Source organism: Choloepus didactylus, chromosome 8 (assembly GCF_015220235.1).
Source record: "Choloepus didactylus isolate mChoDid1 chromosome 8, mChoDid1.pri, whole genome shotgun sequence".
NCBI classification, from domain to species: Eukaryota; Metazoa; Chordata; class Mammalia; order Pilosa; family Megalonychidae; genus Choloepus; species Choloepus didactylus.
This window is the reverse complement of record NC_051314.1, coordinates 116805979-116824090: the sequence shown is the minus strand read 5'-3', so window position 1 is coordinate 116824090 and position 18112 is coordinate 116805979. Positions and strand designations below refer to the sequence as shown.

Here is an 18112-nt window from a genome sequence, read left to right as displayed (position 1 = left end):
TGCATGGGATGTACTTATACTTAAAATTATTCATTGTTTATCTGAAATTCAGATTTGACTGGGCATCCTGTATTTTATTTGCAAAATCTGACAGCTCTACCCGTATCCCCTCCAATCACCACTCTAACTCTTAAATCCCCTTTAGTGCCAGTTTCTTTAAAAGAGTTGTTTAAACATGGTGCCTTTATTTCCACAATTCCTAGATATTCTTCATTCAACCCCGAGCTGGTTTTCATTTCCATCTCACCAAGACAGCTCCTGCTAAAGTTATCAGTGACCATACTGTTACTAAACTTTATGGACACTTTCCGTTCTTCAACCTACTTGATCTCACTGTAACATTTGACACAGCTTACCATTTCCTGCTTGAATCAGTCATCTCTGTTGTATTCAAAGAATATATATATATATATTTATAGGTTATATAAATATATAATATATTATTATGAATATATATACTTACACATATATATTCACACGTATTTTTATTAATTTATATTTCACCTTGCTTTGGCAGGATATTTCTCCTCCATCTAACCTACAGTGTTGGGGTTTTTGAGGTCTTGGTCCCAGGCCCCTATTTCTCCTCATTCTTAATATCCATACTAGGTAATTTTATTCACTTCAGTGGATTCACATGTTAGTTTTGTGCCAAAGATTCCATATTTATGTTTCTAATCCAGATTTCTTTTCTAAGCTCCAGATATTGCTATTTGGATATCTCACAGGAATGTCAAACAATGTGTTTAAAAATGAATGGGTGACAAATTTCTTAATCTGTTCTTTTCCCAGTGTTTTCAATTTCATGAATGGAGTTTATATCCACCCAGTTGTTCATGCCACAATCTAGGATGTTTCCTTGGTACCTCCTTTTCTATCCTGCATCCTGCCTCCCCTGACTGTGTATGGAAACCATCACTAAGCATTACTGATTTTACCTCTACTATATAGCTGTATCCATTCACTCCTCTCTGTCTATTACCTTTCTAGTTCATCACCACTCTAGACTTGCCTGGCCTACTTCAATAGTAACCTCTCTGCTACTCCCAAATCACTCTTTTTCCTTTGCCAATTATACTGCATCCAGAGTGATCTTCTTAAAACACAAATAGGTTATGTTACCCACCTATAAAGTCCTTTATGATTTCATGTTACTTTCAAGTTAAAAAAACATCCTGGTAAGCAAAGGTCCTACAGGATTTGGCCTCTGTCTAATTCCCCAACCTGATTTCATGCCATTCTCTCTCCCTCTTTCTCTGTCTCTCTCTCTCTCTGACTATTTTCAGCTTACTGCCCTTCTCTGGGTTCTTTGGATGTCCCTAATAATTCCCCATTTCAGGTCCTCATCATAAGCACTCTCAGCCAGAAATACTTCACTCCTAGGTTCACCAAGTAAAATACTACCCATTTTTCTAGTTTCAGCTTCAATACCATTTGTAGAGACTCCTAGTGTGATCAGGGATGTGTCTCTAACTCTCCCTAGACTTATAAATTTGCCATGCAATGGAGGATCCCTTAATGACATGGTTGCGTGAAGCCAAGAGGAAGCTCAGAGCACTGCTTTATTTCTTCTGATTGGAATCTGGACCTGGAATTGGAGTAGAGCAGAACAACTGAGCCCTGCATTTATTAAGCATATACATTTGTTTTGAGAATTATTAAAGTGTCATTACCAAAATATCATATCCATTGGGAAAGCATTGAAAGATCTCACTGAAATCACAATAACAACACAAACCAGTATTTTTGTAAGCCTATATTTATCTGATACTTGGTATCTATTTCCTCTAGTACCCCCAATAATTTTGCAAGGTAAGTTGTTAGGAAGATTATCTTAGAGAAGAGAAATGGAGACTCAAAGGTTAAGTAATGGGCCCAAGATCTCACATCTCATTAAGGACTGAGATGACTTTGAACTCTGAATTTCTGACTAAAAAGTTGGTCCTTTCTATCTCTTGTGAGCCAAACGCAGCAGCAACAGATTGTTTTCCATATTCTACAGGATAATTTGGGCTCTGCCCTGATATGGTTATGACCCAAGGTCTCTGACCAGCTTCCAGGATTTCTGTGGAGCCAGAGTTGAGGGTGTAGAGTAAATTGTTTCTCAGATACATAGCCCCATTGTTTGAGGAGGAGTCTGTATCTAATTCTAACTGGGGCCTGTGGGCAGTGTTGGCCTGAGGGAGCCTTTGGGCCCGCTGAATTGGCCACAAGGACACTGCCACTAAACCACTGATGTACAAGCAGAGTATGGGCAGGCCTAAAGATGGATTATAGACTAACAAGCTGTTTCTCTTCCCCTCTATCTCTAAAAAACTATAATCTCCAGACCCATATGAAGTTGGACCTGAGGCAAGGCACTACATTTGAAGAAAAACACATCTCCTAAAAAATAGACATGGGCCCATAAAATCCAGTCAAACACATTTCTGTATGCATAAATATTTTCTTCTTTCAAGTTTACTGCAACTGCAAATTCCTGTTTCAAGAGCAACTTGGTGATTCATGCTGACAGGGCTGTCAGGGGCCTCAATAATCATAGATATTTAAATAAGGATTTAAAAACAGCTCATTTATAATTTAAAATTATCTTAATCAGAATTAAGCGGCTAAGTTCTTTGCTCCTTTCCTGAATTTCAAGGACTCAGAAATAGAGGGGACAAGAAATACACTTTGACCTCTTAATTCTGCCCAATTATCCTTTTCCTTTTGGACATTTTGTTTTGGATCTTTCAATTACCTGCACATCCATAACTAAGATGTCACCTTTCACTGAAGTCTATTTTGTTATTTTTGTCAAAAGGTAAGTTTGAACTCCTGAGTGTGAGAAAAGTGATCTTGTTGCTAATGGAAATCGTGGAAATAAGCAGTTTGACTGACTTCTTCACTCCCTTATATTAGCATTGCTACTTTTAGATAAACTATTCCTGAAATGATTAGTGTAGGAGGATGGGTTTAGTTTTGTGTCTTCTCCTTTAAAGCACTCCGAGTTAGAGATCCCAGAAGGATCAGTTTTCTCACTTGTACTGAAAATGTCACTCTAACAGTTATCTGTCTGCACAGTCAAGTTTTGAGAAATCTTTTGAATTTACCGCATTCACACCATTCTCCATCACAGTGCTAAAAATGACTAATGCAGCTTGGAGACTGGGAGACTGTGATAGCTAATCATCTTTTCAAATCGTACACTAACACTCACATACTCACGTATACACATGCTCAGCTGACATTATGAATCCTTAATGCTTTAAAATATCCCATGTGCTAAATGGAACGCTGAGGGATATGAGTGGCCTAAACATATAGCTGTAGTGTTGGTTTCACTGTGGTTGGTTCTGTTGAAAAATTGGTCCATTTGTTTGACTGAATAGACTGATCTTGTTTTTAATCAAATGGGCCATTGTAGTGGTTGACTTGATTTTTATATTTAAAAATAATCTCTGACATTAAAAAATTCAATACCTTATTTAATTTTATCCTCTCATCTCTGAGGAAAATGAAGTGCAGCATCCTCAGCATTACCTTTTTAAAATAGGATGAAACCGTCTTTGAGAGGGAATGACCTACCTGAGTTCAGGCTTATGGTCAAAGAGTCACTATCTTTTAATGCCCCTAATTAGTCACTATGAGCCAGTATAGGGCCACTAGAACAAAATCATCTCAATGAACCTTATTTCCTTTCTTGAGAATGATATCCTGATGGTTCAAGGAACTGTCATAGACAGACATATTCTCCTCCCAGAAAGACCTATGACAGTATCTCCTACTATGTCATGTAGAACATGATGGAGAAGTGTGTGGGCTGAATGATAGTGATTAAGTGACCTGGTAGCTGATTACATCCCAAAAGGAATGATTAATTGGTTGTTATTAACTTGCAGTAAGGTGTCTGGGAAATTTCCATAAAGCTCTATTGTTGGTCCTGTCCAATCAACAATTTTGTCAATTACCTGTAATAAGTCCAAGAAGTTGCTTAGCAAATTTGCAGATGACACAAGGCTAGCAAAGAAGTAAAAATTAGTAATTCAATGGGTGAAAGAATCAAGTTTCAAAAATGTCTGATTAGGATGATGGGTTGACATTTATTAACTATAGAGTCCTGCATTTAATTAGAAAAAATAACCTTGATAAAATGAATGGAATTGAAGAGAGAGCAAATGCTAAAACACAAAACAGCTTCAGGGTATAATTGACCATAAGCACGATGCAACCACTGAAAAAAGTCAACACAATCTCTGAAAGAGAGAGTGTTGGGATGATAAAAGTAACATATATATTCTGGTTGTACCCTTCTTCAGTCTTGTTTAAGTCTGGAAACTGCATTTTGGATGGAGGGGCCTTGATAGTGAAAATCAGGGAATCAAGCCATATGAAAAAGCTAGGAGTGGCTTGTTTGTAAAATAGAAGGGGATCATGATAGCTTAATCTGTGTCACAGACTATTCTCAATATTTCTTGTATTAATTCACTTAAACCTTAGGAAAATATGATGCGGTAGTTATTGTCAATACTGACATGGTAACTGAAGACACACAGCTAGACTGCCTGCATTCAATTCCAGATAGTCTGCCCCTGGAGTCTACTCTCTTAACCCCTATACTGTATAATTTCTCCAAATATTTATCAAATGTTGAAGAGCTACTAAGTGGACAGAAATAGACTTCTTCCATGGAACATAACTAGTTACCAATAGAAGGGATGACTCAGGTTTTATCTCAAGGTAGAGAATTTTTCCAGACTCTAGAAGATGCTAGTACATCAGATTTTGGTACAAGGTTAGACTAGATGTCATCTAGGGCACCATCCATCTGTAAGATTCTAACTTATTGGGGTATGCTTTTATGTAACACAGTATTGTTATAGACAGAAAGAAAAAACATGAAGAAGTAAATTAAATTAGTGATCATTTACATGGTGTTCCCTAGAGTACAAGTTTAGAGAGTACCTTACACATTTTCCAACTTGCTAAGATATACTTCCTTGTATCCTTGGTAACCCACCTTCCATGAGCACCAACTCTGCCAAAGTTATAATAAGTTAGTTCACTTATGTTTGGGTTATATCTAGAATATTATTAATATTATTTTATGTTCAGACACCATCTGTTTTAGTTTCCTATGCTGCTTAAGCAAATACCATACCATGGTTTGGTTTAAACAATGGAAATTTAGTAGCTTACGGTTTTGAGGCTAAAAGAAAGTCCAAATCAAGGTGGAATCAAGGCTATGCTTTCTCCCCAGAGACTGTGGCATTCTGGGGCTGGCTGCAGGTGATGCTGGGGCCCTTAGCTTGTCACATGGTGTTCTGGTTTGCTAATGCTGCCAGAATGCAAAATACCAGAAACGGATTGGCTTTTATAAAGGGGGTTTATTTGGTTACACAGTTACAGTCTTAAGGCCATAAAGTGTCCAAGGTAAGGCATCTACAATAGGGTACCTTTACTGGAGAAAGGCCATTGAAATCCAGAAAACCTCTATTAGCTGGGAAGGCACATGGCTGGCATCTTCTTGCTCCCAGGTTTCAAAATGGAGTTCTCCAAAATGTCATTGTCAGCTTCCAATGGACGTCTTCAAAATGTGTCTCTCAGCTGCAGCTAGCAGTGAGCTCCTTCTGTCTGAGCTTTTATAGGGCTCCAGTGAACTAATCAAGGCCCATGCTGCATGGGCGGGGCCACACCTCCATGGAAATTATCTAGTCAAAGTTATCACCTACAGTTGGGTCGGTCACATCTCCATGGAAACAACCTAATCCAAAGGTTCCAACCTAATCAACACTAATATATCTGCCCCCACAAAACTGCATCAAATATAATGGCATTTTGGGGGACATAATACATCTAAACTGACACACATTGCAAGGCACATGGCAGCATCTCCTGGTCTCTCTGAGCATTGGGGTGATGGCCAGAGTCTCTGCAACTGCCAAGACAGAGGCTTCAGCGTCTCTGAGTACTGGAGCGGTGGCACTCTTCCTAAACAATGGGGCGGAGGGCCAGCCCTCTCCAAGCTCTGGGGCAGGCTCACCCTTTCCATACATGTGGGTGGGTCTGCTCTCTTGGCCAGAAAAGATGTCTTTGGTCCAAACCTCAGGTTCCATGTTTCTGCCCTTGAAGAGATTTTTTCCTTCAATTTGTCCTTCCTCTGTCTGTTTTAGTGTCTGTTCAGTGGTTTGTTCAAATAAATTGCACAAAAGTTTGTCAATCTTGCATGTAGTACACAGGGTTCCAAACCATCAGACAGAATAACTTTTCACAAATCCTTCCTGAAAAACTGCATTTCCAGTCCTGACTTGCACTGAAATGGCTGACTGGATCCATGTTCAGTTAAATCCTCACCTGGAGCACTATTCTCTGGGGACTTGCTTTCCAGAATCTCAGAATTTTCCAAACCATCAATCTGGTTTCTTTATGCCCAGGAATTCAGTTTGCAGCTTAATCCTTTCCTCTTGCATTTTACTATAAGCTTCAAGGAGAAACCAGGCTGCCCTTACCACATTTAGCTTGGAAATCTCTTCAGCTAAATATCCAAGCCTCTACCCATTACCCAATTCCAAAGCAGTTTTCATATGTTTAGTATTTGCAATAGCAGCACCCCACTGTCATGGTACCAAAATCTGTTTTAGTTTCCCAGGCTGCTTAAGCACATACCATACAAAGAGTTGGCTTAAACAATGGGAATTTATTAGCTTATGGGTTTGAGGCTGAAAGAAAGGCCAAATCAGGACATCATCAAGGCTTTTTCCCTGAAGACTGTGGCATTCTTGGGCTGGTTGTTCGTGATCCTGGGGTCCTGAGCTTGGCAAGGCACATGGCAGCATCTCCTGGTCTCTCCCTTCTCTTCTGCTTTGGCGTCTTGCCTCCTGTGGCTTTCTCTCTGTGGGTCTGAATTTCATTCTTTATAACTTATAAAGGACTCCAGTAATAGAATTAAGACCCATCCTGATTGAAGTGGGCTATACCTTAACTGAAGTAACCTCATCAAAAGGTCCTACTTAAAATGGGTTCCCACCCACAAGAATGGATTAACTTTAAGAACATGTTTTTCTTGGGTATATACAGTTCCAAACCACCACAGTATCCAAGGAGGTTCAGTTACAGAAGTAACAAATGTCATTAAAAAGCCTTTCTTTGGGGGACTCCTAACAGCTGCCTGGTGTGTGTCAATCAATATTGGAATTGGTTTCAGAGTGCCAAGGTTTGGATCTCTGCCCAATAGAGTTGCAATGACTGGAACAATTCACTTTCTCTTTTCTTCCTTAATGGTTACATTAAAAAATATGAATGTTAATATTACTGCCTTTATACGATTGTAGTAACAAATGAGTTAACACATGTAAAACCTCCTGCTACATTATGTGGATTCTCAGTATTTAGGTTAGCAGTGAAATATATTTGCAAAAGTAGATGCTTAAGCAAGTATATGAAAAATTTAGATTTATATAAAAGTTAACTAGTAAATAATGTTTGCTCTTACAGTTCTTCTAGAATATATCAATTATTACTTGATTATAATTAAACTTTTTAGCAAATTTTCAGAAATATCCCCCTTGAGTAATAAGAAGCAAAGAAACAGTGTGTTCAAGGCCTAAAACATTTTGGTTAAAGATACAGGTAAGACTTCTCCAAGTTATCTTACAAAATCCTAATAGCATTGCTTCATCACTTTTCACATATTAGGAATCTAGAGAAGTTGGCAACTTGCTGCAGTTTACCAAATTAGTTACAACAGGTTAGATTTAAGCTCTTTGAGGACTGATATCTTTGAGGAGCCATATCTCACATAATTCTGTGTTGCACATGCTAAGTATTTACTATGTGCTTTTGCTTACCTTTCTCATGTAACTAAGAAAAGGGCAGAGCTTGATCTTGTTAACTATCAATCAAGGATTGGTGGGTTCAGACTCTAGAACTGTACTATACCTATCATTGAATTTATCATTCTTAATTTTATTGTTTCCCTGCACCCTTGTAAATTTTGTGGTGCCTGGCACAGAGTGGATCCTCAAAAAATATTTTTTGAATGGAGGCATAGTGTCCAAAGGAGTTTCTCATTCATAAATGTTAATTTTTCTACAGTTTGGAAGTAGGTAAATTAAATGTGTTATAAGAGAACACAAATACTTTCTTTACATTACTTTAAGTGTACAGCTATATATATATTTGAAAGTAGGGAACAAAAGCTTATAGTATTTTTATAAAATATGTAAAAGTACATTAGAATACAATTTAAGCTATGTTAACATCTTAGAACAAAAAAAAGAGAAAAAATTCCCAAAGTCCATGAATTTAAAATACAAAGACATTTCATTGTGACCAGTCATCATGGTCATCTTGTTTATTTTTCCACCAGTGCACCTAACTAAAAAGTAGTACTTTTTATGTTTGCATCTGAATTTTTCAGTTTGGTTGTTTCTTCTAATCAAAATATCTATTGGGAAAATTTTCCATGATCATTTGTTATTCAACTCACAATTTCTCTTTAGCCGCATAGACAAGATTTCTGGCAAATCAAAAGGAAAAAGATCAGCCAGATACCCTACCTACCTATATTTACATGGCACTTTATCTTTTCTGAGATTTGTCTATGCCAGCTATGAGGCATTATTGAATATGGCCTCATAGAAAGACCTAATAAGAATATAATGACCAGTTTGTTTCAAAATGCACTTAAAAAAGATAGCAGACAGGGTCTCATGAGAAGTGACATTCTGTAATTACCTTCTTCTATCAAAAGAAAAACAATTCCCAGAAATTAATGAATACAGCAAGAGTTTATTTCCTATCTTAATTCCATCTTAATTGCAAAAGTGGATCAATTAAAAATAACTATACTGGCAAAGCCCCTCTCTTAAGGTTTTGTTTCCCAATTCTCTGGTCATCAAATCAATGTGTATAGCATACCATGAACCAATTTTTACCTTCTGAGATGAGATACACCAACTCCACCAGCAGTGCCCCCAGGAAACAGCCAAGTCCATTGAACAGTGTCAAAAAATTCATAGAGGTTCCTCTGATGTTACTTGGAACAAAGCTGTATGATATTACAGAGACTGGGAGAAAAAGAGGTCATTTCAGAACATCCTCTCTAAAACACTTCATACTTATTATCCAAATTAATGTTGATTATTCCTCAAATAAAGTGTGCTGATACGGTCAAATTTTGAGTAACTTTGTTGAAGTTACTATAGTTAGATATATTTTAATGTTACAGTTTACAGATGTCTACTGGAATAAAATATGGCAAAATATACCCTTTTATAGATATCAGGAGAATTTGATTACTTGGTGGTTGGGTGTCCCAAAAAATTTCCTCAAATGTCACTCCATTTTGGTAATTCGAACATTTCTGATGAATTTGGGATTGAGGTAAGGTCTCCACTAGACAATATCATCACAATCTATTAGTAAGAGCTATAATTCCAGGATTCTATGTAAATCGTTAATTTCCTTGTGGAAAAACTTGAATTTATCCTATACAGTTAGCATAGCAGTTAAAAGCATGGGCTCTGGAGTTAGAGAAGATTGTACTGAAATCCTAGGTCAACCATTTAACTCCTCTGTGACTTTAGATAAGTTACTTAAACTTTATAAGCCTCAATATCTTCCTCTATAAAATGAGAATAATATCATTACTCACCTTGCTGAACTATGAGCCCGATGTATTGTATATAAAATGATTACCACAATGCTTGACTTGTAGGGATTGAATAAAGGTTAGCTATTTTCAATATCAATCAAATAAAATAGCACTTATTTTAAACAAGGCACTGCACAAAGCTCTTTATGAACACTATCCCATTTAAGGACAGAGGACTTAGAGAGAAATAATAGCTTAAGCACTGGGTCTCCAAAGTGGTGATCTTTTTTTTCCCCAGTCATTGTTGGGGTTTTAGCAGTGATGATGGCAATAGATTGAGAGAAAATTATGGAAGAAATTGTTCAATTAAAAATAATTTTTTGAAATAATTTTTAGAAATAGATGAAAATAGGTATATGTGATTTTTATATACCATATTAACACAATTGTGTTAAAATATTCATGGAAATATTAGTGATATACTAAAGTATTTATGATATTTATTAGAATATGATGTCTGGGATTTGCTTTAAAATTATACAGCAGAAAGGATGGGTGGAAGGAATATGCAAATGAGGGTAGAGATGAAACAAGCTTGTCCATGAGTTGAAAATTGTTGAAGCTGGAAGATGGATACATGGGAGTTTAGTATACTAATCTCTCTCTTTTGTATATGTTAAATTTTTTCATAATAAAGTTTTTAAAAATTCGATGGCAGAAAAATTGTAAAGAACACATCAATAACATTGATAGTTTTAGCTTAGAGTAGCTGAATTATTGAACTGTAGTTTTTTCTTCTACTTATTCTTCTACACTTTCCAAATTTTCTGTGGGAAATTGTAAACAAATATTAAGGTTCATTTTAAAAAGAAAAGGGATAATAGAAAATTGATGTTACCGTAAACACTAAACCTTTAATTTCCCTCTCTGTAAGAAGAGACATCTTATTATCTCCTCTTTTCCCTCTCAGGAATATTTCACCCCTAATTTACTTGTTCTTTACCTCAGTAAAACTCTGCATTTGCCCAGCACTTTTAATTGAACTTACATACTGTAAATGTCTTAATGTTCCTTCCTATATTAATTTAACATTTCTGCCTTAGTTTCTGTGCATCCTCCGCAGGTTTGTATTTATTTATCCAATAAACATTTAAAGGAGTCCCTGTTGATGCCTTAGGAAAGGTTCCATGTGCTCAGCCTGAGGTGGGAAAAGGTATCACTGTATCTTTCCTGGATTTTAAACTCTGGGAGGGCAAAGAGCAGAGAGATGTACAGTTCCAAGGGCAGTGCCAAACTCTTACACACTTAATACCGCCAATAAAGATTGGAGGTGATGATAACCACTGTAACAAATAAAATACCGTGGAGAAGGGGTTCAAATATTTGGCAGCAAGAAGCAGTATGCACCACAGCTCTCTTGAGCAGCAGTGTTCAAATCACTGGCAGGAGCCAGAGGCCAGAACTTCAAGTTTTTTAAGGAAGGTGCAAATGAGAGTATGTGGGAAATGCTGAAGAAGCTTGGGAAGAAATGATTCACAGTAACAAAAGGGAACTTGGCCGGTGCACTTTCCTCTTTATAAATACAGGCAGACAAACAATGGGCAGAAAGACTAAGTAGGCCTATCTTTTTCACAGAGAAAAAGCAGAAGTACAAGCCCATTATTACTCTGCTAGTTAATTATTAATCCTATGCTTTTCTCTTGCTAGAACTTCTGGTGCAGTATATAATTCATGAACACACTTGGCCAGCTCTCTGCCTGCTGGTTAATCTCTCTTTGGTGTCATTTTAGTCATCTTGAAAGTCTCCAGTTCTCTTTTATAGGACTTCGCTTTTCAAGCCCTAGGATCTCCATTTTCAGGCATCTACTTGCATGTTTTGATCATTTTCAACTTTAGTGATCATCAACTTGATTTTTAGTCTCCAAAATTCTTCTTTTAGCCCATTATTTTAGAGATATTATCCAAAAGTGTGTTGCTATTCTAAAATTCTCATTTTACTATGAAGACACAGTAAAAAATATTCAGAGTGTATATGAAATCTGGTTTTCTTGCGAATGAGAGCTAAAATATGTCTCCAGGTGGTGGCTGGTTAGTGTTTGCAAAGATGCCATGTGAGAGCATATGCAGGATCTACAAAATATGGGGCCATAACCACCTTCCTAAGGCACCTGGGATTGGGGACTCATTGTCGGAAATTTTCTTCACTCCAATTATTCTTAAACAGTTGAAAAATCTTTATTGTGTTTGGTGAGAAGTTGTTGTGAACATGTAGAAGAGAATTGCAATCTCAGAAATGGAACTTTCTCCTATTGCCATTTTTGGACCATTATTCCTTCCCCATCCCTAAAAAGCCTCCGCTTTGTATCTCATGCTATCAGATTATATTAGCGAAAACTTCCCCTTTGTGCTATCATCTGCTCATTTCTGGGCCATAGTTCTCTATTTCTTGATGTTCTGTCTTATTGTCACACTTTCCAGTAATAGTCCTGCCTTAATTCTTGACAATCCTAAATTACATATAGATCATCTGTCCAACCTCTATCCTCCCAAATGTTGGCTTCTTAGTTCCTTGACCTCCTCTCCAACGACCTTGTCCTCCACTCCACTTTAGCCATTCTGCCCAAAAGGGGTTAGCCAACGAAGGCCAGGTAAAGACTGACCTGCCACCTATTTTCATGAATAAAGTTTTATTAGAACATAGCCAGACCCATTCATTGTATATTATCTATGTCTGCTTTAACATCACAGCAACAGAGTTGAATAGGTGTGACAAAACCTATCTAGCCTGAAAAATATCAACTATTTACTACCTGGATCTTTACAGAAATAGTTCGTGAGCCCCTGCCATATACCAATAACTGTGACCACTCCATAATCTCAATTTTGTGCATCACACATAACCAGCTTCTATCCTCCCAGTGTTCTTTTTGCTATTCTGTCCTCAAAATACTTTGTTTTCTCCAGGTCCTCTGATCATTTCTCCTGTCATTATTTTCATGTCTCTCACCCCCTTGATGGCCCACACTGCTGTTTTTACCCAGGTTAAGTTCCATGTTCAACTATTATAATTCTGTTCTGTCACACACCCTTAGTCCCTAGCCCATCTCTTGCTTTTTGGATCTTGATTGGCAAACAGTCAGCTCTCTGCTATCTGTCTTCATGTATCCATGTAGCCTAATGTGACTGGAGAAAAACATACAGCAAGTTAACCAATTCATTTTATATTCTGCCCGCAAACCTCAAGAGGTCTCCTAATGCTCCCTGGGTCATACTATATTTTGGGAAGTGATCCACTGTGCTTCACTGCTCAGTGCCATCAATGTAGGACATTACCAATAATTTGAGTAGTATATTTTGTTGCAGCAGTAAAAAATATGGGTAGATTTCATTCATTCATTCATTTGTTCACTGGTTTATTCAATCAAAAATATGTGTTAATTGTGCACTTTCATGCACTGTGCATGCACTTTCCAGAAAGGAAACTTGGGGATGAACAAGGACAAGAGTCCTGACTTCAAGGAATGTACATTTCCATGGTGAGAGGCAGGCAACAAACCTACAAATATAAAGAAGTTTAGATGAGAAAATGGGACAGGGTAGTGGAATGGAAAGTGACAGGGGGACCAGGGAGAACTCTCTAAAGAGGTGAATGACTTTGAGAAGACTCAACCATGAGAGAAGTCAGCCTTTGAAAAGAGAAAAGGGGACTCCAGGTAGAGAAAAGAGCAAGTGCAGAGGTCTTAGGGCAGAAATAAGTTGGGCACTTTTGAAGACTATCAAATTTCTAGGGAAGTGGTCAAGGGACAGAGTGTTACAAAATATGGTTTGAGCACCACACAGAGGGTAACCGGGTAAAATCTTATTCACCATGGTAAGGAATTTGCCTATGAAACCCCACTGCAGAGTTTTAAGCAGAGGAATGATAGGACCTGTTTTGGAAAGAGCACTGAAGCTGTTCTGAGAACAGACTATCATGTGGCAGGAGAGGAAGCAGGGAGACCAGTCAGGATGCTCTGGGAGAATTGGTGCTGGAGATGATGGTGCTGTGGCTTAGGATGACAGTAAAGGAGATGGTGAGACAAGAGCATACTTGGCTTAGATTTCAGAGTGAAGTCTAAGACTTGCTGTTACATTGGAGGTGAGAGGTAAGGGAAAGGGAGGGATCCAGGATGACTCATGTAAGAAAGACACAATTCTGATTATACCACCCGGTCTCCTGAGTTGGAGTTTGAGTTGTGTGAAGTAGGAAGAGCAGGGAGTAGGGCACTTGTGCTTGAGTCCTGACTCTGACACTGTTCATTCATGCGGAAGATAAAAATAACAACAGTAACCAAACACATTTTATAGCTTCTAAGAATTGAGTGACTTCTATATACCAGGCACTGTGCTTGGTGCTTTATGATAAAATATTCCACTTAGTTCTTACAACAACTCTTCTCCATTTTGTTGATGAAGAAAAAGGCTCAGAAATGCAGAATATTTTTCCCAAGTTCACATAGCTAGTCAGTGGCAGAACTGGGTTTGAATTTAGATCTGTCTGACTTTAAGCCCACTGAGCTTAACCACTATGCTGTACTGACTCCTGGAAGAGTAATATTTGACTTTATATTTTAAAATATCCTTTCATGTATTATCTCATTTGATTCTCAAGGAGTATTCTCCCATTCCATAGATTCCTAAACTAATGCTATGAAATAAAAAAGAATTGTAATTATTTCCACTTTAAAGATGAGAGAGGTGAAGTTTGGAGATTAAATGAGTTCCCGAGGTCACACAGCTGGTAAGTGACAGAGGTGGAACTTCAATGAACGACTTCTGGTTCCTACTTCATGAATGCTAAATCAGTTGACTTCGTTGGATCATTGTTTCCTGATGGGTAAAATAAGGTGGGGGTGGACTAAGTGATTTATATTATATAATCTGCCTTTTAACAGTCTATGGTTGTAAGTACATCTCCAGCTGTCATATCTTGCTTGAACCAATGTCGCTAAGCTGGTTGGGAATTTTCTGACCGTATTCACTCATTACCTGCTTCCACATCTATCCTGAAAATTTTGATTGACTCCTTCCATCGATTTTCTGGAAATAACATCAGGAAAGATCACAATGTTTATGTAGTAGCATTCTTTTGTATTTTTGTATCCCTTGCAGTTCACAGTGTTGTCCCTATCATAGAATCTCATAAAATAATTTATTCATATAAAATAAATGGAATGAAATTATTTAAAATTATATTTAAAAGTTATATGACTATATACAAATGTTACAAATTATTTTATTTTTATTTTTTTCATTGAATTTCTTTGGTATCATATAGATGTGTTTGTGTATTTATATATATATATATATATATATATATACACACACACACACACACACAGACATATATTATTCTATTGCAGGAAGTCACTGAAATATTTTGATGAATTTTAAACTGACTAGTTTGATTAATATAAACAACCCAGATAATCCAGAAACCCTTGAAATTTAATAAAGTTGCTTCTGAATCTGTCTTACAAAACACTCGTGATTATACTTAATTTAATGTACCATAATTTAAATACATTGAGTTATCTGGAAAGTTGGCTTAAATTTTTATTTCATTTGCATGTTTATAAAACTCAAAGTACATTGGATGTCATTTTTGGAGGGGGTCTGTGTGTGAGTTTAACTGTAAGTAAAAAGGAGGGAGGTTGGAAAAGGAAAGGAAAGAGAAGAGAGGAGAGTTTTCATTTGAGTATTTTGGAGTTTCCTTCTGGGTTTGAGCAGTTTTACCCCTTCTGTTGTGTATTTGACCAAATAGTAATTGCCTTTAGCCTACCTAGAATCAGGTAATAATAATTATAATTGTTCTATATGTGGTAGAGGAATCAAGAGATATTAGACACTTTAAAAAAAAAATAAGGGTAAGAAATAGGCTTGTTCTAAGGGATTGTGGGAAATCGCCAGGGAATGTGTAGACTGGCAATCATTTTAATTGTCTTTGTGAAGGTGATGTATTCTGTGGAAAGCTTCAGCATGTTCTAACACTAGTTGATTCAAATTGTTACTCACCGGCTGGGTTTACCAGTGTTTCAGCCACTCCAAGTAAAACGTACTGAAGAACCAGGTGGAAGCAGGGCATGGAAGAAACAGTGAGAACTTTGCCTGAAGTAGTCTGCTCCACTGGAGGGAAGTGTTTCCTGTGTATTTCAGAAAAGCCAGCTACCATAACAGAAGATGCAGCAGTAAGATTTCCAGCAACTGGAGGAAAAGAATGCAAAAGAAAAAGATTTAAAAACAAGCTAGAAATTAGTGTAATCAACCAGAGTGTTTCTTATATATTAGCATTAGGGGATGTTTCCCCAATATTTTTTTGCCTGGGGTCATCCAGGAGCCAGCTAAATGTTGTATATCCATTCCGTGCCTGGGCTCTGGCTTCAGAGAAGCTGTGTTGGTTTCCTCTTTCCCAGCTTATTAGTTACATGACTGCAGACTAGTTACTTAAGTTCACATCACTTTCCTCAGCTTTAAGATGGGGTTAGTAATTTTATGAATTATATATATTAATTAATGTAACATCTTAATTATAGTCTCAGGGTCTGAGATTTAAATAAGATAATGTACTAGTATTATAAGGGTTTCTAGTAACGATTAGGAACAATTCATTATTGTTCAAGAATTTATTATTGAGATAAAGCTATGGTTTTGAACTTTTATCCCCAGATGTGATATATGATTATAGATAATATTTTTGGATATATATGAATCAAAAATGATACTGGGGAAATTAAAATAAAATTATCTCTTCATATGGTTTTAATCATATTTTAAAAATGGTTTTGAAACAACCTTTAGGCATTATCTGTCCTCAGATTTTCTGACATTTCTCTAATTTTTGCAGAAAAAGTAAAACAGCTGTTAGAGAATTTAAGGACTGGAGACTTTAGGTTAGCAAACTTTTTTTTTAAATGGGTGAATTAGCTAGATGAAAAGTATAAATGGAAGCATTTTTCAGATAGTAGTCTAGATCTCTTCCATTTGCCTTTAAGGAATTTTCTAGGGAATTTTGGTTGGAAAGTGAGTCATGATTTTGTTACAGTTTATATCTACTGCATCCATTATATTTCTCAGTTTATCTTTCATATTACTGGACTTAATCCCATTGTTAGAGCAGAGGCAAACTTTAGCTTGATGGAATTTATTTGAAATTTAGAGATAGTCACATTTTGCTAACTTGCATAAACTTTTAGATAAGGTAAAGCTTTCAATTCAGAAAAATCAATCTCATTTTTAAATAGCTTAGTGTTTTGTTTTGGTTGATAGCGAAACTGGTAGGTAATTTTTTTGATTATATCTCAGCATTAAAATATATCAATTAAAGTCTGCTCTTTCCTGGGTCCCCAAGAAATAGAAACTGTAAAAAAGGAGGAAACCTGAATAACAGTTTAAGAATTTAAGGATTTTATTTTTTATTACTATTTCAAATTGAATTCCATAAAGGCCCATTCATAATGAAGTAGAGACTGTGGTTCTGAAAACAGCTCATATGGAAAATATGAATTTCACAAGTTAACTGCCTTTAAGACCAAATTCATCATGTAATTGTATTTATCTAGATTACTTTGCACATTATAGACCCATGAGAAAGAGAGCTAATATGTCAATTCAAGTTAATATTTACTCTGTTACTGCTATTTGCAAGGCACAGTGGGGGATGCACGATGAACTAGATCTGTTCTCAGTCATTGCAGACTATTGTCCTGTTGGGGAATATAAAAAGAAGAATTTACTTCTAGTTGGAGAGGTGAGAGACAATATTTTGTGCCTTAAAGGAAGTTCTCAATAGGAAAAAATGAAGGCAGCACAAATGGCAAAGGCACAGAGTTGTGAAAGGGATGGAAAAATTTTTAGAATGGTGAGAAGCTGAAGTTACTTGGGATCAGGGAAGAAGATAGATTGGGGTCAGATCATAAGAGGCATTTAATACCCTTCATAAGGAATTCGGAAATTACTCTGAAGATAATGGATTCACTTAAGATTTTAGATACAAATGAAATTATTAGAATTGTCATTTAGGATGATTACTCTAAAGGTTGTGTGCTAGGTAGTTGAATGGGAGAGATATTGGGAGGTAGGATGACAGGAAGCTATAGAAATAACCTTTGTAAAGTTTAATGGGATCTTGAATTACAATCAGGGCTCCCACTGCAGGAAAATATAAGGAGGAAGAAACATAAGATGCAAGAGATTCAACTGATAAAACCATAGCAACTGAAGCAAGGAGCAAGGAAGAAGCAGATCAATGTTGAATATGAGTCTAGGTGACAGGAAAGATGGTAGTGACATTAATATAAATAGGAACTATTTTAGATTTTGCAAAAGATAGTGAAATTTATTTTGAACATGCTGAGTTTGAGGTACAAAGGGATCTTCTGAAGAGATGTGCTCAGAATATAATTGAAATTGTGAAACGTAGCTAGCTGTTCTGGTTTGCTAATGCTGTTGTTATGCAAAATACCAGAAATGGATTGGCTTTTAAAAAGGGGGTTTATTTGG

General features: G+C 36.7%; 1 protein-coding gene across 1 annotated transcript in view; it reads right to left on the bottom strand.

Annotated features, from left to right (window-relative positions):
• Positions 1–18112, bottom strand: part of SLC15A5 (solute carrier family 15 member 5) — a 98841-nt gene that overhangs the window by 17101 nt on the left and 63628 nt on the right. Inside the window, exons 6-7 of the mRNA XM_037848358.1 lie at positions 15629–15817; positions 8916–9047 (exon numbers count right to left, since the gene is read on the bottom strand). Of these exons, the coding sequence (XP_037704286.1) occupies positions 8916–9047; positions 15629–15817 (321 nt within the window). The remainder of the gene's footprint in view (positions 1–8915; positions 9048–15628; positions 15818–18112) is intronic.